Here is a 20,685-nt window from a genome sequence, read left to right on the forward strand (position 1 = left end):
AAATCACGCAGGTGCCTTTACACCTCCTGGGCTTGTTAATCTGTGTTCCGCTCTTGCGAGTTAAAACCTGGCTGGAAAGTTGGATGTACCTTGTTAACCTCCATTAAACCCTATTAAATTTCCTAACTAGAGTCTTAGTGACTTCTAGGACTCCCTCATTAAAGTTTAGTAAATCCGGTCGATCGGGACAAGGGTACCTGTTGTGGCCGCACTGCTTCAGAGTGGCCTTCCTGAGTTCCTGGACGGTGGTGTTGACAAGTGTCCCTAGGACCAGATGACCCTTGGACCCAATCCCAGGAGTGCCTCTAGCTCTCATTGTTACGTGGGCAAGTTCCTCAGCTCTCTGAGCCTGCATTTACCCCTCTATAAATCGGAGTTAATAACACTTCCTACTTTATATGATGGTAGCGAGAGTGAATGAATCAGCGCACGTCAGACTGGTAGCAGGTTGCCTGGTGTGCACTCTGCGCTTGAAAGCTGTTATTTTCTTGATGTGAAAGTTCCTTATAAACTAAAAACTGTTACGTAAATGGAAGATTCAATTCCAGGCATTTACAGGGTCCTCCTGCATGCCAGGCACAGTGCTAGGAACTGTGGATTAATCCATTCTGGTTTTATCCAGACCGAAGAGCATCCGTTCCAATGATTCATCTCAACAGTGTCTGTGGCTGTGCATGTCACTATTTGCTCAGACCCTGACACTTCTGAGCCATTTGGAGTTGAGCATAGCTACTTCCCCTCCCTGGGCCCTAGGAGGTTGGACACACTGGTTCCGAAACCTGGGTATGCATACAAATTCCCCAGGAGATTTTGTAAAAATAGTTTTCCAGGCCCCACTTGAGGAGATTCTCATTTAGTAGGTCCCACTGGGAATTTTAACCAGTATTTCCGATGAGGCTGAAGCTGCTGGATCGGGAAACCTCTGGGCCAGACTAGTGTTTCTCCACTTTCTTGAGCTTAAGTCTTACCTGGGGAAGTTAAAAAATTCATATTCCTAGAATTCAGCTCCTGAGCTTTGCATTCTGAGAATCCAGGATGGAGGCCCAAGAATTGTAGCAGAGTTCTTAGCGAATTCTGAAGGGGGTGGGAGGTGGCAAGTGCCATACTTTCAAAACTGCTGGACCTCAGATGAGCTGATACTCAATATTCTGAAGGTCTATTTTGAAAAAAGGGTGTCTGGTTCCTAGTGAAACTTCTGTTCTAATAGTACGTTGAGATGTGAGGTCAGCCCCCCATCACAACCGATGTCTGTGGATCTTCAAAGGACGTCGACTCCAGCAGGTGTCAGCCAGTTTGGGGCAAGCTTGGGGATAAAGTACCTCTTTGAGGTTCAGTGTGTGAGGGATCAGAGGACAGTGGGCAGCTCTCTGTGGTTAGATCCGGAAGAATGGGAGGGCAACCCACAGAGGAGTGGCAGGAACTACTCAGGTTATACCTCAAATGAACAGACAACATGGTATGAAAATGGGCAGTTCCTTTGCTTTCTGAAGGAAATCAACTCAGCGACCCGCTAAATGATGGCACCTTCAGCAATAATCCATCACTGATCCTGTGGGGCCCCAGTGACAGCCAAGACTCCCTGCCCTCCTTCCCCCCAAAACTACGTCCTGAAAAGCCACCCTCCACACCATCCACAGAGGGGAGGGACAGGAGAGGGGGAGGGTGGTGAGGGGAGGAACGGCACTCTGTAAGTTTCAGTGCTGTTTAAAAGTTTAGAACTAGCATGTATTAGTACTAGTTAACTAAGATGATGAAAAAAAATTATTGATTGCATTTCTTTCCTTTCACTCTGCTAAGGTCAGAGGTGTGCTAAAGTGGCACTAGCGACAGCTTTGAAATGAAAGACCTGAGTCTGAGGCTTGGCTGGGCAAGAGGCTTGATCCCACGAGGCCTCAGGGACCTCCACCAGTAACGCTGACAGCCCCGTCATGAGCACGGGACTTGCCTGAGGACTTTGTTAAGGCGCAGATTCTGATTCAGCAGACGACTGGCAGGTGAAGGGGGCAGAGATTCCGCATTTCTAACAAGTGTTCAGACGATGGCCCAACTTCAAATACTTGAGGCTATACTGTATGAGAAGAAACGTCAGTCCGCACACTGTTAAAGATAAGTTTTTGAGACATTTAAACACTGGGACATTTATATAAAAGTCTACACTTCCAGATCCTCTTCTGAAATTTCGAGAACTGGCCACACAGGACCGGCGTTCCCACCTGGCAACAATAGGCTGGAGCTGAGTAGCGGCTACCCTTAGAGGGACCTGAGTTTTCCAGTTTGCAGCATGCCCCTTCAGGCATTTCAATTTGCAACCCTCTACCCAGTTCACTCAGGACTCTCATTTTATAGATGGATAACTGGAGGCCCAGAGTGTAGCTACTTGCCCAGGGTACTTGGTGTGCTACGCGGCATTCAGGCCCAGACTCAGGCGGTCAGACCCCAGTCTCTTTCCACATGAGTGAGTGGGAGAGCAGGACCACACTTCTGTGATCTGAACTCTCTTGGTGTGCACTGGGATTGGGAAGCGGGGTGCAGGAACAAGTTCTTGGAGCCAGGAGGAAAGACAGCCGTCACCAGTCACTGTACTACACAGCCAGGGGCCAAACGCGGAAGTGAAGGCATCTGAATGCCACATGGACTCAAAGAGAACAACAGAGTGTGTCTCTCATTACTCATTCAGATCGTTTATTAAGAGCGAAAGTCGGGCCGTCCCATCTGTGTGATATTGCAACATGAAAAGTCACATACATACCAAGGAGACCCCACAGAATCGAGAGCCTTTCAACAGTACAGAGCCATAGATTACAAAATTAAAATACAAATGATCCCCCCAAATTTGGCAGGAAACAAGTACAATATGAGGAGGCCTGGAATGGAAGGGCACTTGCTTTTCAATAAGGCAGTTACAAAATGGAAAAAAAACCAAACCCACACCCCAAAACACTTTGATGGGCTTAGTGGATGACAGACGTGTGAAACAGGGATCCTGTACAGCCCTCGGTCACTGGCAAAGATGTGTTCATGAAGTGAAAGCAACCGAAGGGTTTGTGTTTTCAGATGCAAGCTAGATGAAATAACTGATTGTAGACATTTCTACCTTAAGAAAAGGTCCCACCTTGTCCTGGGCTGGATTCCACCTGAAAGCATCAGATCAACTTTACCCTTCCGATCCATGCACTTGCAAACAGTCTGTAATAAAATGAAAGGAATGAAAAGGCACCCCTAAAGCACCATGCTGCCCAGGGCATGATCTTGAGCTCACCCGTCCTTCAGTCCAGCTGCCCAGCTCAGTAGCAGGGACCGGGAGGCTGCAAACTGCAAGGCCACAGAGCTGCGTCTGTCCAAGTTAGGGCCAAGTGAACTACCCAGCCTCAAAGGACCACCTGAAAGGCAGACGTCTGACCAACAGATGACAGAGCAAGCCCATTTCGTGAGAATTTAGATTCTAGGACAAGACTACATCTCCTGCCAGGACTTTTGAATCTTGGTCTTAATTTACAGGCTAGTTCTGTTCTCCCCTCCCATTTGTTTTGCAAAACTCGACTGACTGCTTTTGGAATCGTTTCACACAACCTCGAGTTCTGCAGGTTGGTCTGCAGTCCCTGAGAGCCGGGCTGGCCTTGGAAATCTCCGCTCAGTTGCAAGGTCTCAAGAATCTGAGGGCAGCTTACTTTAGACTGGACTAGTCACGCTGCAAGTCAGAGAGTAGGAGAGCACTGGACAGGCCAGGAGGACGAGAGGTTAGTCTCCAGATAATGCCGTGTGACTCAGGCAAGTCTTCAAACTTTAGTTTCCCCATCTCTAAAAATGAATGATCGGGCAATAGCAACCTTAAAGGACTTTCCAGGTTGAAAATATGGCACTCGTCTGACACTGAGACATGTGGTCCCCCCGCCCCCAAATTCCTAAGCTTTGTTTTCTCAATAAAAACAATGTGTGCAGGAATCTTAAGGTGCAAACCCTCGGCAGCCATGGAACCTTTAAACTCCACACAGAGAAATTATAACATTTTAAATCTTCTGGCTAAAACTTTTCCTAAGTGATGTGAGCATCAGTTTTTGTGAGGCAAGCACAGAACTAAGGCCTCATCTGTCTTAGGGTATTTTTCAGCAGGCCAACAGCATGCCCTCCTCCCCAGTGCCATCAGCTTCAGCAAGAACAAGTGAGTATGACCCGGCTGATGGGGTTCCCTCAACATTATCCAGCAAGGACCTAAATGGACCAATACTCAAGGGGAGGACAGTCATGACACCAAACTATCTATTTGCTATCTGCTCCTTTCCAAAAGACAAACGCTTACGCCCTGGGATAGCGCCAGGTCCTTGGCCAAGATGAACAACTTGTTCCACATGAGCCCCACTGGGCAGAGACTAAGATGGAAATTATAGAGAACATAGAAAAGCCAGAGGTTTACAAAGCTAGAACAGGCTTCTCCAGGAGGTAGTGAGTTCTCTGTTCTCAGAGGTGTTTAAGCCCAGCCTGCTCAATGCCTTGGTGGGACGGTTGTAGGCAGAATGTCAGCACCTATGGGGAGACTGGACTGCAGGACTTAAAGGCCCTTTCCTAACTTTTGGATCTTGTCACTGCAATGACTGAGAGCCTTCAGACGATTTCCAGGAAGCAAACAACTCTGGCCCCCAGAGTAAGTTCCCTCTCCTACTTTCTCCCTTCTCCAACCAGGCAGTTGTCCTTCAGGATATTAACATAAAAGTTCCCACAAAATAAACAGCTGAAGTGCCAAGGTTAGACGCAACATTGCAGCTGCAAACAATTATTACTATCTGTTCTCTGGAAGGCTAGCAGTGAACATTGAGCTATGACAGGAACATCTAACAACTTGGCGGCTGTAATACATAAGTGAAATTCCTCTTCATTTTACAACACCGGTCTTGAATCCTTTGGTTTCAATCTTTCACGGGATTTAGCTATGATCTCTTTCAGATGCTATTGCCAACCTAAGAGTTTGTTTGTTGAAATAAAGTTTGTCTGCTTGTTTTTGAAAAACCTTAAAATGAACATGAATAGCAGGATATTAACGTTTCCATGTGACAACCTTCAGGGCATATGAAAGAACGATACCAGGCCGGGACGGAGGCAGGAACCATACTCTAAGAAGACAATGCCAGTTCTGGATTTCAAATTCCAGTTTTGCCCAGGAGCACCAAGAGGAGAGAAGGCAATGTTGCAACGTTACGGGTGGAGAGAAGCGCAAGAGTCTTTGACAGGTGGTATAAAATGCAGGCAGCCACGATGAACACTGCTTTCCCCAGACCCCACTGCTCCCTGATGCCAGAGCCAGTTGCTTTGGAGGGCCCGGCCATTTCTAACGGGCAGAAGTCCCCTGCCCACAGGTCAAGCCATGGGAAACTGCAGAAGAGGCTAAGGCAAGTGGTTTACCGGTTTGATGAAAGAGCAGATTTCTGCACATGAGAAAGATTAAGTTCAGAGAGCTTTGTCTTTTCTCTCACCTGACATGTTTTCAAAGGTTGAAAAGACACCCACAACCTCCACTTTCCCAAAGTACCTCTCTTTAGAGGAAAGACGGCCTGGGAATCAAGTGCGCACAGCATCTGGCTGAAGGTGGAAAGTCTGCCCAGGCTTCGCTTTGGAATAAAAGCACTTATGCACACACTTGAACAGATGGATCCTAACACCACATCTTCTTGTACAGAAATATACTCTCTCTCTCTCAACTGGGAAAACACATTAGCTGTTAAAGACACAGTGACATGACCTAAACATCCACAATTTTGGTTTAAACACAGAAAGATACACTTTTTCTCAATAAGATACGGACATTTCCAGAGAGCAGGTTATCAATGCCTTAACCTACAGGCCCCATTTGCCCCTAAACTCCAGCCCAATGAGACAACTCTTCTCCTGACAAAGGAGGCTTGGTGTTTGACGCCTTCAAAGCCTTTCTAACTCAGTCTCTCAGGAAAAAAACCTAGATAAGCCACATACTTTTGAGCCTTCTTGATGTCTACACATCAACATCCTTCAGCTAGTAGTGAGACAATCTCTAAATACATACTGAGTCTGAATGACTAAGGACCATGCCATTCACAGCCAGGTGTATAAAAATAAGATCCCCGCATAGTCTAGAGTATGTTCTATGTACGTCCATTTATATATATTTAAAAAGGCTGCAATCTGCTAGACATGCATTTTGAACACTGGGGAAAGCTCTGCAGCGATGGAACACACTGCGCTTTAGTGAGAGTGGCGGCCCCGTCCCCAGAGACCATGGGACTCTGCTCCACAGAGCTGAGACCGTCGGACACTCCACCGCCCTGCTCAGCGGGGACTTTTGTTCTGACTTCTCTGTGCTGATGCTCAGATTACGCCATCTATGAGACATTAAAACTCCCTGCCAGGCCAGGCTGTCTACTGCTCCTTTTATTATTTAAGGCTTAAGAAAGAACTCAGAATTTAAACTGAGTAAGAAAATGATACTTTTGACCACAGGATATGTCAAGATGGTCAGAAATTAGAATCCAAGTCCTTTACTTCCCTTTTTCTCCCACCCCCTATTCACACCCTCTGTCCCCCAAGACACTGATTAGAAAATTTTGCAAAAGCATACTTTTGGATATAAAGCTTTGTTTTCCAACGATACTTTGGCTCTGATATAGAAAGAGGAATCTGAGTTTTTGAACATAAAAAAATCAGGTAAGTATTAATACTTAAAAAAAATCATTTTAGTAATCTTTCCCCCTAAAAGGGAGGCAAATTGCTCACAAAAATGAACATCAGATGGCACTGACCTTTGTGGCTCAAACCCATGATTTGCTGCTGACCCCTGAGGGCCCAGGGAGTCAAGGCCAGACAGAGTTTCTACCCCAGAGCTGGACTTCTGAGCCGGAATCGCATGGTCCTTGGCAACCTTCTTGGTGGTTGTGAACTAAGGATTAGTGCTTCTGAGAACATGAGCCCCAAACCACTAAGTATCTCTGTTTGTCAAAGCATTTATGGCCCAGGAGAATGGCTGAAGTCATAATACATAACTTCACCCCAAGAGTGGAGCGCAGAGGGGTGTGCAAAGGGCTGCATCTCTCCTGGGGGCCTCTGCATCGGCGTTTCTGGAACCTGCACAAATACAGCTTGGCACATGCGACTGCCTGAAGTCCTCCTTTGATTTGAAACCTCCTGTTGGTGCATCAGGACTTCCTCCACACTCTAGAAGTTAAGTGGTGAGCAATGGAAATGGCAGAGGTCTCATTAACTAGAGGTGTGAAGCAGATGTTACAAGGCTGGCATTGTTAGTGACAGCTCAATTAGCCAACAAACACGGATTGGGTGCCTCCTGTGTGCAAGGCACATAGCCAGAGAGGGAGAGCAGCGTCAAACTGATTTGCTGATAGACGACAAAGCTTGCAGCAAAGCGGGTGTCTACGTCCCCAGCAGACTAGGGTCTGCTCATGCATCTCCACTGTCAACTGGACTTTGCTGCTAGGCCAGGCCTACGTCCCCTGTGTGGCAGCATGGTATGCCAAGGTGACTACCAAAATATTTTTTATGCCACATTTCCAGTAGAATTGACTTACTGCTTTGTTGAATGCTGCAACACATAATTTTTCTTTCATTTTCTTTATGATCTCGTTTTTTAAGTTCAGTAGTGGCCTTAAAGGAAAGTCTTTGTATACACATGCTGAATCATGAGAATATAATCCTCCTGACCAAAAAGATTTACAGTATTCATCATTCAAACTTTTTTATTTACAATAAAATTTAACAGTCTTTATGGGCTTAAACGTAGCAGATATCACCTGTGCACTAAGCATCATACTTCATTCCTGGCAGACGTGCTTCATCCTCACTCCGGCTGCTTGCCGCCCTCCGCTTTCTGGTCCAGTCTACTCTTGTTACTCTTCACCATGTAGATGAAGTAGGCCAGGGTCTCTTTTTCATTCACAGGTATGTTCCTGAAGTGTCGGCTGACAGTCTACATGGGGGAAAATAAACCAGAGGCCGTTAAAGCATGCATAAATCAGGGCCACAGATTCTGAATTGTGCAGGAGGGACTAGGAAGTCGCTTCCAGAGCTATGCAGGGGATTCTGATCAGTACCACAGAGCTTCCTGCAGTGCTGCAGACTCAGAATGCCCTCCTTCCCTGGGATTTAGGTGATCTGGTTTCCAGGCTTCCAAAAGTGGCATGTTAGCCCACAACACTGTCAAGGTGCAGTTCTATGTCAGTGGCAGCCGACCGTCCATCACGGCATAATCTCAAGGTCAGCCCCACGGAGGAAGAGACTGGGACTGCTCTGGTTGGCCGGCTGCTGCCAGAACCTCTCAGGCCCTGGAACTGGGCAGAAAAGTGTCTTTTTAAAATTGCATCAAATAAACAGCCGATTGAACAGATGTAAGTGTCTGACCCAATAATTCATCTAAATAGCACATAACTGACACATCAAATTGAAGAAAAATTTATCCTTTACTATATATTCCTGACGCTCTGCATTATTTTACAGGTCCTGAGGACACAGGTCTCCTCTTGCCCCACCTCTTGCTACCCCTTCCCCCAGGGGTGAATGCTGGCAATGGGTGATGTTAGCTTAAGTGGGAAAGGCTTGTATGCTCCTGTGTTTCATCCAGATGCTGGTAAAGGAGAAGTTTCAGAAAATATGATGCATCAGCAACCTTTAAAGGATAGACCACAAACTGATGGGGCTGTGAGCCTTTACGGAAACCTCTGAATGAACTGAGGTGGCCGGGACAGACACAGAGAGTCAGAGAACTAGGATTACAGAGGGGTTGGCTCTGGATGGTAGGATTGTATTTTCCTTTTTTCCATTTTCCAAATTTTCTACAATAGGCAGAAAAACACAATAAGAAAAGAAGGATGAGAGGTACCCACACAAATGCCAACAGGACAGAAGAATCAAGCCAGGCTGTCAGTACATTAAAATAATGGCCAATGGAGCATTTTCTGCCTCCTCCAAACTATGCTAAGAACTCAGAGCAGGAGAAAACTTTCTTGGGCTCCATTCATTTAAATACTTCCACTACCAACATCAGAGTAGAAGAAATCAAGGAAAAAACAAAGAAAGAAAAATAGCTCCTACAGAACATGAGTGAAGGTTCTGGAATGATTAACCTGACACACCTGATGTGCAGAAAGGAACATGTCTATAAAGAATCTTGCAAAACAAGATTCAAACAAAAGAACACTCAGGACTCAGAATCAGGAGTCCTAAGATTCCAGACTCAATTCTGCTGCCAACTTGCAGTGTGATTTTAAGCAAGCCCTTTCCTCTCTCTGTGCTACGGCTTCTTTTATGGAAATAGGGCCCTTCCAGGTCTAAAGCTGTGGGATTCTAAATTGTGCAAAAGAGAGACTAGGAAGGTGCTTCCAGGGCTATGGAGGGGATTACGATCAACAGACAGACATCGCAGTGGGGAGAATCAAGGTCATCATCAGAGGCACAATGCTGGCTCTCTCTTTTTGGAGCAGTTTTGTCTACCTACTTCTGCTAACTGGGCCTTATTGAAGCCTGGTCTGGTCTGCAACTTGTAGTGTCGTTTATAACGTCGTAGAGTGTTCACCTGGAGCTGGAACAGATCAACCTAGAGAGGAAAGAAGAAACACATTATCCATAACCCGACCAGCCACGACTCACCAAGAGCCCACTATGTGCCTAGCACTACACTCGGCAGGGGTGGGGATGAGAGGACTACGTCCACAGAATACTAATAACTGGCTAGGAGGACAAAAATGACAGTGGAAAAAGAGGTCTGGCTGGGGAGGGGTGGTCCCAGAAGGCTGATGGAGGTGGTGAAGCTTAAGCACAGGAGAGGCAGGGTTTAGAAAGGCAGTGACTGCAGAGATAGAGTAGGGAATGAGACAGAAGACCGAGAGCACAGGAAAAACCAGGAGATGAACAGATGGGCTAGGGGGTCATAGGCAATTGTGACAGGTTTAAAAGGTGAGATCGGGTGGGAGCATGTCTTGAAAAGCAGAGGGAGCTGTCACAGGTGTTGGAGGGTGATGTTCTGGGAAGATGGATCTAAGGGTGGTCTGGAGGAAAGAGGGAGATGCTGCATCAGTGATCCAGAAAGGAGATGATGGAGTTGAGCTTTGGAGGGGTAGTGATGCTGGAGAGGACACCAAGCATGGAGAGCAAAGGTAAAACCAGACAGATGTCCTGGAGGAAGACAGACCAGCGCGTGGCAGCAGACTGGACAGAGGGGCGTGAAGAAGGACGGCGGGAAGTACTGTTATTCTCAAACAGTCCTTTCCTAGGCTCAGCCTTCAGGTCAGAGTCCTTAACAACCCTCCAGAGCAAGCTCAAAAGCTACTGTAGTGAACGTACGAATCAGCAGGTTAGGGTCGGGGGCTCTGCAGATGACTGGATAACAGAGGGGAAAGGACCCCCCCTTTTTTCTAACACAGGAAGAGAGGAAAGCTGCACAGTCATGAAATATTGAAGGCCCAGAAAGTCGGGCTGCCTTTACCTGCCTCTAAAAGAGATGTTCTTGCTTCAGGCAGGTGGAGAGCACTTAAAAACAAAATGAATGATCAATATGAGGGACCAAAGTCCTTCATTCTTTTCAAAACATTCCTCAAACCTTTTTTTTTGTGAAAAGCATTTAGAAAATGAATACATCCATTTCTTTACAAAATAATAATAATAATGCTAAAGGCAATAGAAAGATATCGTAAACCAATGCTAGAAAAGGGGACACAGGGAGGGGCAGAGGGAAAGGCCGTATTTTCAAAGGTTTCCTCCACATCTACAGACAAAGGCCCGCCTACTCTTTCTATTCCTACACAGTCATTTTCACTCTGAGTGCTAACAGGCGGTTGCCTTATGAAATATTCATGCGTCAAATATTCAATGTACATTATAAACGGCTCTTCTTTTGCTGAGTCTTAAGTGAAAACAATTTAGATGGAAAATCCAATATTCCTTCCTGTAGCCTTGCTTAACAGACACTGCACCTTGAAGGAAAGGCAGCCTTCTGGTTTGAGAAGCCTAGCTCTCATTATCTAGCGTGATGGTTCTCAACAGGGTGCAATTTTGCCCCTCAGGGGACATCTGGCAATGTCTGGAGACATTTTTTATTGTCATGACTCAGGGGGTGGTATGACTGGCAACTAACTAGGGGGCGGAATCCAGGGATGCTGCTAAACATTCTACAATGCACAGGACAGCCCCCACAACGAAAGAATTATCTGGCCCCAAATGTCAATAGCGCCAAGTTGAGAAACCCTGGTTCAGTGTAACTGCCTTTGAAACGGATCCTGGGGAACAAGCCTGGACCGGGAACCAGAGAGTGACAGAAAATCCAAGCTGGTATGAACTGTAGACTTACACCATTTTGCAGGCCACAAAACAGAGGGGAAGTGACTTTACCCAATCCATACACACTGTCTCCAAGTTTAAAGGCAAAAGCAAAGTTTTGAACAACTTGACGTTGTGGTTGTATGTAAGCATTTGGCAGGGGCTTCCTGCAGAAAGGCACCCTGGCCTACTGGAAAGGGCTCTGAACCAGAGCCCCTAAACCGCAGGCGTGACCTCAGGCCTCTGCGCCTGTCTGTAAAACGACAGGCAGGCAGACCAGCTGATCTCTAAGCTTCTAGCTCTCAGATTCCATATTTCTATGATTCTACCATTCGCTTTTCAAATAAACCACAGCAAAACGAAGGGGACTAAAATTACTTCCTAGCACAAAAAGCAGATCAGGCCAGAGGTAAGGTTCAGATTAGAATCCATTCTTCCAGCTTTCTGAAGCTAACGTTTTTGACCTTTACCTCAGGAATGTCAGTGTCATGCTCAGGAGAGTCTCCACCATCGTCACTTGTCTTCCTCTTCCTTTTATTTCGTACACTCTGGATGAAATTTTTGTGGAAATCGCAGATATACAGGTGCCTTACCTGATGGGAAGCAAATTAAAGTCAGATTTGCCAATTCCATGGAAACAGCAACAGGTATCTGTCAAATTATGGGGCTTCTCTCCCTTGCAAGGCATTAGAGAGAGGGAAGGAAGAACAAGATGCAGGGCATAATTTCCAGAAGTTTACTACGAGTTGCAGAACAAGAAACCCACAGAGAGAATGCTAACAGCACACTGGGCAGTGTGTTAGGAACCAAGTCCCCACTGAATGGTAAAGAAGATAAATGGTACAGATTTAGCAAAGGGAGAGATTCCCTGCGGCCGAGAGAGACAGGGTGGAGGTCCCTGACTAGAAGGAGGATTTGTAGGTAGACAGGAAGCCCTCCAGATGGGGAGAAGAGCCAAGGCTTAGAGTTCCAAATGAGGAGGACAGAAGGGGTGAGCGAGGAGGCCCAGGGTAGACACTGTCAGATAGGTGGAGGTGACCGCCCATGTAGGAGCTTAAGGAGAAATTCAGGGTGGGGTGGCTATGAGCACAGCTTAGGCTTTCCTTCAGACAAGACAGAGTCCCCCAAGGTTTCTGAAGCAGGGAGTGAGGTGACATTTTCAGACCTGTAGGAGTTATGAACTTACAATGGGCTGGAACGCATTGCTCCAGGGAGGACGAAAGCAGGAAAGAAGGGACTGTGCTAATGGAAGACAGGACATCCTAGTTTTACACTGACAACAGCTACTACTGTAGGATGACAACTCTCCGAACAACCTGATTACTGTGTACGAGTCTCTAATTCTTGCATTACCACACATCTGATCCACAAAGAAAAGCAGAAAGAGACGCAGAAATTCTCACAAGGTGGAACCACATAAAAGAAGCTAGATACTACGCTGATTTTCTAATTCAGGCTGGAGGCATAACTGTAAATGAAGGTGGCAACAGCAGCTAAGATTGAAGAACGTGTTTTTATTTAAGAATATAAGTACCAGAGTTGGCTGGAGGAACCATTCAAAAACCTAACAGAAACTGAATGCCTGTGTAAATGACTTGGGGTTGTTGACACTGAAACAGATGTTCCACAAATGTTCTCGAGAGACTTCTGAATGAGTTTACTTCTTAAATTCTTAAGGATAAAAGTAAACCGATAGGAAACCGGCATCAATTAATTCAGGCCTTTTCATGGAGAAGATAATGAAAACTTCTTTTTATTCCGATGAATTATCACTTTCCTGTGGTTGGATTAGTGAGTCAGGAGGAGTTTTAGGTTTATATTGTGATGCTGCCTTGCAGACAGCAGGTGTTCAATAAATGCTGTTGCATCAACACAGGCAGGCCCCTTGCATCTGAAAGCAGCTCTGGCCAGTAAAAGCCATCATTTACATATGGTTACAAACTGGAGTAGCTTTGCCAGATTCGACTCTGTCAAAGGACTTTCAGACACAGCACGTGTCACTGTCCGGAAGAATCCGGCCTAGCTGATGGGTAGACTACATCCTTTATCTCGGAGGAAAGCACACTCACAGCACACTCCACACCCTGAGAGGAAGCTGGCCCTCCTGAGAGCTGGTGCCACACGTAAACTCCAAGAGATTGAGCAGCTCCTCAAACTCATAGAGTGACAGCCTTGGTAGAACAGGCGGAAGAGGTGACTCCCAGAGCTGTGGCTGGGAGCTTTCTGGTCAGGACACTAGAGTAATAGAATCCTAGATGGAAGAGAACTAAGCAATCACGAGTGTAACCCCACTGGCCTCAATCTCATTTTCTTGAAGGATAAACTGAAGCCACCCAGAACAGAGAAATGACCTGGCCAAGGTCACCCAGGCCTTCTGGCCCCCACCTCACATCCTTTCCCAACCCAACATCTTCCTTATACTATTCTCAACTTCCACTTTTCTCCAGAAAAAAGCAGAAATACGTCAGTTGGAGAAACGTTTGAAAGCATATCTTAAATCACAGAACAGTGCCAATGTCTACATTAAATGAGTTAAACTACCTGACTTGGATTTTTGGTGCTATTATTTAAGAAGGTTCTCCGCCTGACCCTTTTCAAGATAGACAGTCATTATTCCTCTTTCACCGTTTTCAAGCACATACTGGTTTTCAGAAATTTCAGAGCTCAGTGGCCTGGCGGGGGGGGGTGTGGGGGGTGGGGAAGGAGGGTGGTAGCAAGCCTCTAGTGGTGTTTTCTTTTCACTTTCTGCAAGAGCTAAAAATTCTTGTAACACAGCAGTTACTTAGAATTGAATTCCTGCCCAAGCCTGTGAGAAGGAAATAGAGTCTCTTTCAGAAATAATGACTCTACACCACCACCTTGAAACAAAGTGCGAGTGAGTCCAGCTCAAATGCTCCTCCTCAGCAGTCAGCTTCCAGAACTCTAGTGCCAGGCTCAGGCGGCCTCTCTCCTAGACGGTGTGTGAGAAACGGTCAACAGGGCTCAATACAGGGTTTCCAGTAGTGAAAGGAGCCCCAGTTGCAGCAGCACAATTGTTCAGACTTGACAGCATCCAAGGGTTTAAAAGAACTGGAAATTTCTTTTCTTTAAGGACTGGAAAATATTACTACTATAAGCTGTTCAAGTAGACTCCCAACAACCTACAGAGAAGGCAGGCAGTGTTTCCAAGAGGAGGAATTCATACTATCTTAGAATTAAGCATTTCACTTCAACGTGTGTCCTCATCAGGACCACCTTGGTGACTAGCCAGTTGTTTGCTCTGAGATGAATTCCTTTCATTCAGTCATAGAGATTTGAAGTAAGAAAACCATTAATTCACCCCCAACCATTTTAAAATAGTGTCTTTCCATTCAAGAGTTGCAAATATATTATAACTGTTAACTTCAAAAGAAAATAAGGGGAAGGAGGGGCAGCCCAGCAGTGGCGAAGTGGTTAAGTTAGCAGCTCCGCTTCAGAGGCTGGTTGTTTGGGGTTCAGATCCCAGGCACGGAGCTACACACCAATCATCAAGCCACGTTGTGGCAGTGTCCCACATACAAAGTAGAGGAAGAGTGGCACAGATGTTAGCTTGGGGACCATCTTTCTCAAGCAAAAAGAGGAAGATTGGTAACAGATGTCAGCTCAGGGCCAATCTTCCTGCAATAAGAAATTGTAAAAAATTGGAGGTGGGAGGGAAGAGCCTGGAAGAAAGGGAGGGGAAGATTTTTCATTTACTAAAGACTTAATCAAGGCTTATGCCTGGCGCTTGGAAGCAAATCAGAGAATGGGTTTAAGAACTTAACCAGCCACTTAAGTGCTGTGTGATTCTGGCACCGCCACTTTCCAGAAGTGGAAAAGTAGGCGTCCTTTCCGTTTAACAAACAATCTCTGATTTCCCCCAACAGCGGAGAAATTTTGGTCCTAAAAGAGAACAGACGTTAAGCACCTAAGCTCCTAGGTGGTCTACCTGAATATTAAACACCCCTCAACTCATTTCCAGTTCCCAATCAGGAGGCAGCCACTTAGGGCTTGCAGCAACAGATGTCAAACTGAAAAGTTCTTAATTGGCTGACAATAGGCACATCTTTAGAATTGTTAAATAGAAGAGGTGAAATCACACAGAAAAGTTTCCCTATAATTACGCACAAAACACGGGGCAATTCTATTCAAATTTACATCTCCCCTCCACCCCCTTGGCATTTCTAAAGAAGTTCACCCCTAAGAAAATTGATTTTCTTCCTTCTAGTCGTTCCGACCTGCAAGACCCACCTCCCAAGGCCGGGTCTTGGCCTCATTTCTGCCACATCCTTGAAAATCCCACTTCCTCCCAGCCGTACGCGAAGCAGGGAGCTCGGCGACCCTCTGCAGAAGCGGAGGCCGCGGCAGACGGGGAAGTAACTGCCACCTCGCCTTTTCTCAAGGAATCACAGGGATCCGAGAAGGAGGGAGAAGTTGGAGAAGAACCGGGTCCCCTTCATCACCCCCTCCCCAGTACTCGCTCCTTCGTGGGTCAACAAAATTAGCCCACCTGTCCCTGCTCCAAGAGCTAAACCGATAAAACAAGCTAAAAACTGCTGTCAAATGCTCGCAGGCAGGCAGCGTCCTCGGAGCCCCCGCCCCCAGCCTCCCGGATTTGGGCACAAGCCCCGCCAGCGGCCGTCCGCGCGGAAGCGGCCTTGAAATCCCGAGCCCCCTCCCCAGCGTACAGAGGGCGGGCGGCGAGGCCCAGGGCGGGGAGGGCCCCGAGGCCGGCCGGCAGCCGGAGGCGGCGGCGGGGGCGGACTCACGCTCTTGTCGATGTCCAGCTTGAGTTTCTTCTGAGAGATGCTCTTCTGGACTCTCTTGCTGAAGGAGGCGTTGCCCGCGGGCCGGACGCAGCGCTCGCCGTCCTCGATGAGGCAGCAGCTCTGGCCGTAGCCCGGGGCGGCGGCGGGGGCGGCGGGGGGCCCTTCGCGGCTGTCCTCCTCCGTGCTAAAGCCGTTCATCTCCCCGCCCCGGGCCGGCCCCTCTGCGGGAGGGTTCCCTGTAGGCCACTCCGCGGCCGCGCTGCCCTGGGGGCAGTCGCTGAGGCCCCCGCACCCGAGGGTCCCCGAGTCCGTCTCCGGCCGAGGCGCTGCCCTGCCCCGCGCCCGGGAGGCCCGGCTCCGCTGCGCCGCGCTCCGGCTCCTTCGGCCCCGGGCCCCGCGTCTCCGGAAAGCCCCTTCCTCCCCGCTCGAGACCCCGGGGTCGGCTCTTGCGGCTCGCAGGGCCCCGCCGGGGGTCACCCGGAGGCGCCTTCTGCCGGGGGCCCAGAACCGTTACCCTTCGGCGGGGGCGTCCGGGAGGCCGTCCCAGGAAGCAGCCGCTCCCCGGGGACTCCGGGCACGGGCTGCCAGGAGGTTTCGAGGGCCCCCGCCGGCTCCCGCCTTCTTTCGGCTGCGGGGCAAACTCGCCGCAGGGCAGATCCCCCGGGGTGGCGCGGCCTCCCCGCGCGGGGCCCGGCCTCGAACCCGCGGCGCCCGGGCCCCGCGGCGCGTCCGGCCCGCCCCCCCTCCTGCAGCCGCTCGGCTGCGCCCCGAGTCCCGCGGCAGCCCCTGGGCCGCCCGGCCGCCGCCCGCCCAACGCTCCGCACCACAACAGTTCGCTCCCCCCGCCCTCCGCGGGACAGCGGAAGTCCCGCCTCCGCGCGCCCATTGGTAGCGTTCGTTCTCTGGGCGGGGCCTCCGCCGCCGCTGGCGTGCCCCATTGGGCTCGGCAGCCGCCAGTCCCCGGCGCCTGGCTACTTCCTGGACTCTGCTGGGATGGGTTCAAAGTAGAGAAAGTGGAACAGGGAAGAGTTCCCTGGGTAAGGGAGGGGAACGGGGCCGCAGACTCTCCCGGCCCGGGGAGGAACCGTGTGCAAGGCCCTGGGTGGACAGACGGCCAGACTCCGGGAACGGAGGATCACATTCGGGGGCGGACAGAAGTACAGACGTGGGCGGGGGCGCCGAGGAACAGACATTGGGAGGAGCATGTGAGGGGGAACCTAAAGGGAATAGAGATAGTCACGACAGGGACAGACTGGATAAAACGGAAGGACTAGGGCCAGAGGACCCGCAGACTGGTGGGAGGTAGGGTGGGTGAAACAGGACAGAAAGCCAGTCATCGTGGGAAAGACAGGGGGACAGTCCAGTACAGACACGAGGGAAGACGTGCAGAGGAGATGATGGGGATCTCATGGCGGGTCTTGCAAGGTAATAGGATGCTTGAGGGTGGCAGAGACCCCAGACTGTGGGGACTGGGGATGGTTTGGTGGGCGCGGAAAGAGAATGGGAGGAAGGAAGGAGACCCCCAGGGGCTTGGGTCACCCCTCCGCTGGGAAGAATCGGAAGTCGGGATAAGGTCTGGAGGGTGGACTAGGTGAACCGCAGGGAACAGGGGGCGCTGCGGAGGGCATGGAGAAAAGGCTGGGGGTGGAGGACCAAGGGTCAATCTTGGCATGAGGAAGGGCTTGCGGAGTCTTGGGGCCTCCGTGGAGATCTGTAAACTGTAGCTTTCATTGCTTTAAGCCTTCCGTTCTACCCGCCAGGTGACCGCGCCCTCCCAAGCCCCGGAGCTCTGGGTTCATCGTCCAGGGCGTGACACACACCCAGAAAGGTCGTGGGGAAATCCTCTAGTCTAGCACCCCTAGTCGGGCCACCTCACCCCTGGGCAGCTTGGAGACAAATGAAGGCCAAAGGTCCGAAGGGATTAGCCCAGTGTCATGCGGTCATTCAATCATTTAGGGCTGGGTAGCATTTTCTAGGAGGAGCTGCGTGGCGGGGGCAGGGCGTGCTAGGTGAGCGCCTGTACCTGCTTTGATAGTACTAGGTGGCATTGAAGAGGCTTCTGGTTTGTGTTCTGTTGAAAAAGGGAAAGCTGCTAGTTTCCATGTTTAGAAGCAGATGCCCTGTGATCTTAAATTTTCCTCAGTGGCTTTAAATGTATGTGTACCTTCTAGCCTAGTAATTTCACAGGTGAGACAGCCATCTTAGGAAATTGGCCTAGCAGAGAAAATTTTAAACACAATACTGTTCATTATGGGATTATTTATAATCAGAAAAAGAAAAAAAGAAGCTAAGTTCCACAAGGGAAGTGGTTGAGTGAATTACCTAACATCTTCAGAATGCGATATTTTTACAGTCATTTATGATGTTTTCAACATTTAAGGTAGTTCAATGTCAATTTTCTATACATTTCTATATATAATAATTCAGGATTGACTCTTCAACAAAGAGTTGATGATGAGCTAGAGAAATGCTTTATTTATGTTAAGTTAAAAATGCAGGGGTCAGCCTGGTGGCGCAGCTGTTAAGTCCACACGTTGCGTTTCTCGGTGGCGCTGGGGTTCGCTGGCTGGATCCCAGGTGTGGACATGGTACTGCTTGCCAAGTCATGCTGTGGTAGGCGTCCCACATATAAAGTAGAGGCAAATGGGCATGGATGTTAGCTCAGGGCCAGTCTTCCTCAGCAAAAAGAGGAGGATTGGCAGTAGTTAGCTCAGGGCTAATCTTCCTCAAAAAAAAAAAAAAATGCAGGATGTAAAATTGCATATGGGATTTGATGTGTGTATGTCTGTTTAAAAAAAAGAAAAAAGAAAACTATTTGTGCATAAAAAATACACCAAAGTAATAACAGTATCTATTTCTGGGTAGTGGAAATATGGTTGATATTTTTCTCCTTTGGTTCTACATGTGCAGTTTCCCCCAATAAACATTTATTGCTTTTACAGTAGGAAAAAAAAGTTAAAAATTAATGGAACACACACACAGTTTAATAGGATTCCTCTTTCAGAGTTCACATATTCTAAGTAAATTATTGAGCGTATTGTGTATACTCATTTCAGGGTTGGCCACAGGAGGAGGATGAAACATAATTCTGCCCCAAAAGAGAGTACCTTCTAGCAAGAGGGCTCAGACATACAAAGAAAACAGCTGGGTATCTGTACAAGGCAGTGTGTGATGTTGGTTTCAAAGTTGATTGGTGTGGATAAGAGTTCTACATTTCCCACATATATTTTGCACTTACATACTTTTTAAAAACAGCATTTGCATCCAGCGCCGGCCTACTGGAGTACACAGAGATTCTTTGGCACCAGCTTCCCCAGGCACCACTCCTTGGGCAAGGGGCTGTGGAGGTGGGGTTTCCTTGGGTGCTCTATCTCAGCCCTAGGGGGATGGCTGCTCCTTATATCTGCTCTTCCTGTGTTCTTTGGAGTTCTCTTCTTACTAGGCAATGCCTTGTTACTACAGTCCTCTGTTATAATTAATAAATCTTTCCCTGTTCAAATTACTGTGTGGTTTCCCTTTCCTAATTGGACCCAGATTGATACCCCCAGCCTCTGTGTATTTTTGGGGGGTGGGGGGAAGGTGCATGCTTTTAACTATCCTTTACGTAGAATTTTATAGTCTTTCTTCAGGGAATGCTTTAGCCTAGGCTTTCCCCCATGTTATTATGGGGGTTGGTTCTAAATAGCAATATATGGAAAAAATTATGATCCTTTTGCTGGGGAGTAAATCGATAACTCCAGAGAGGAAATATAAATATTCAGATAATGAAGAAATGAGTACAGGAGAGAAGTTTCTGTGATCCTTGTTCTGCTTTGTGTAGGATTTAAGATTCCTGAAATGGCCAAGAGAATCTGATTTGCTACATTTATAAGTTTAGTAATTAATTTACAACAATTGCTTAAGTGCTTAGAAAGATCTTGCTTTTTAGATTTATAAGTCTGCCCTGTTCAGCATTTAAAGTGTTTTGAGAAAATCAGGCATATTAAATTTGTACTTGTAGTCTGAAATGTCTAAGGAAATTTGATTAATTAAGGCTGTAGGTCTGTTAAATGTTTAAGGAAGACTGAATCTACTAAAGAATTAATTCAACAGTAATCAAAGAACAAGTGAAAGAGATTATCCTTATCTTTATATGAAAAATTACTAGATTTGTAATAAAGAACAAGATTTGTAAGTTGAACTTAAAGCCTTTAAGGAAAGCTAGGTTTTAAAATGGCAACTTGAGTCAGTAACTGTAACATTCTTTTCCGTACCCAAACCCACCCCCAGATATTTAAAATTGCTGGTTGATAACCCCGCAACTTTATAGTTCTAGCTGAGACCTCTCCTTTGAGCTCCAGATAGCATTGTTCATCTCTTTGCTTGGAATGCTACAGTGGCATCACAGACCAACATGTTCAAATTATAACCTTCAACACCCAAATCCATAAACTGCAACCTGTACCACCTCTGTGTCTCCCTTCCTCTCACCCAACTCCAAGTTGACCCATGATCGAGGCACTTTCTGCTACTTCCAATAGATATTTACCATCTGTGCCCTTTGCTTCATTTCGTATGGCCAGCTGCCCAGCCCAAGCCATGACCATCTTTTGCCTGAAAGATGAGATGCCTTTTCACTGAGCTGGTCCTTAAACCG

General features: G+C 47.8%; 1 protein-coding gene across 1 annotated transcript; it reads right to left on the minus strand.

Moving 5' to 3' along the window:
* Positions 1-2,667: 2,667 nt before the first annotated feature.
* On the minus strand, positions 2,668-16,866 carry SAP30L (SAP30 like). The gene is made up of 4 exons (XM_014846939.3): positions 16,050-16,866; positions 11,754-11,876; positions 9,467-9,565; positions 2,668-7,942 (listed from the first exon to the last, which is right to left on the minus strand). Exons 1-4 carry the CDS (start codon positions 16,245-16,247, stop codon positions 7,814-7,816), a joined length of 549 nt encoding a protein of 182 aa, XP_014702425.3. The 5' UTR covers positions 16,248-16,866; the 3' UTR covers positions 2,668-7,813.
* Positions 16,867-20,685: the final 3,819 nt, after the last annotated feature.

The sequence above is a fragment of the Equus asinus genome, chromosome 9 (assembly GCF_041296235.1).
Source record: "Equus asinus isolate D_3611 breed Donkey chromosome 9, EquAss-T2T_v2, whole genome shotgun sequence".
Lineage (NCBI taxonomy): Eukaryota > Metazoa > Chordata > Mammalia > Perissodactyla > Equidae > Equus > Equus asinus.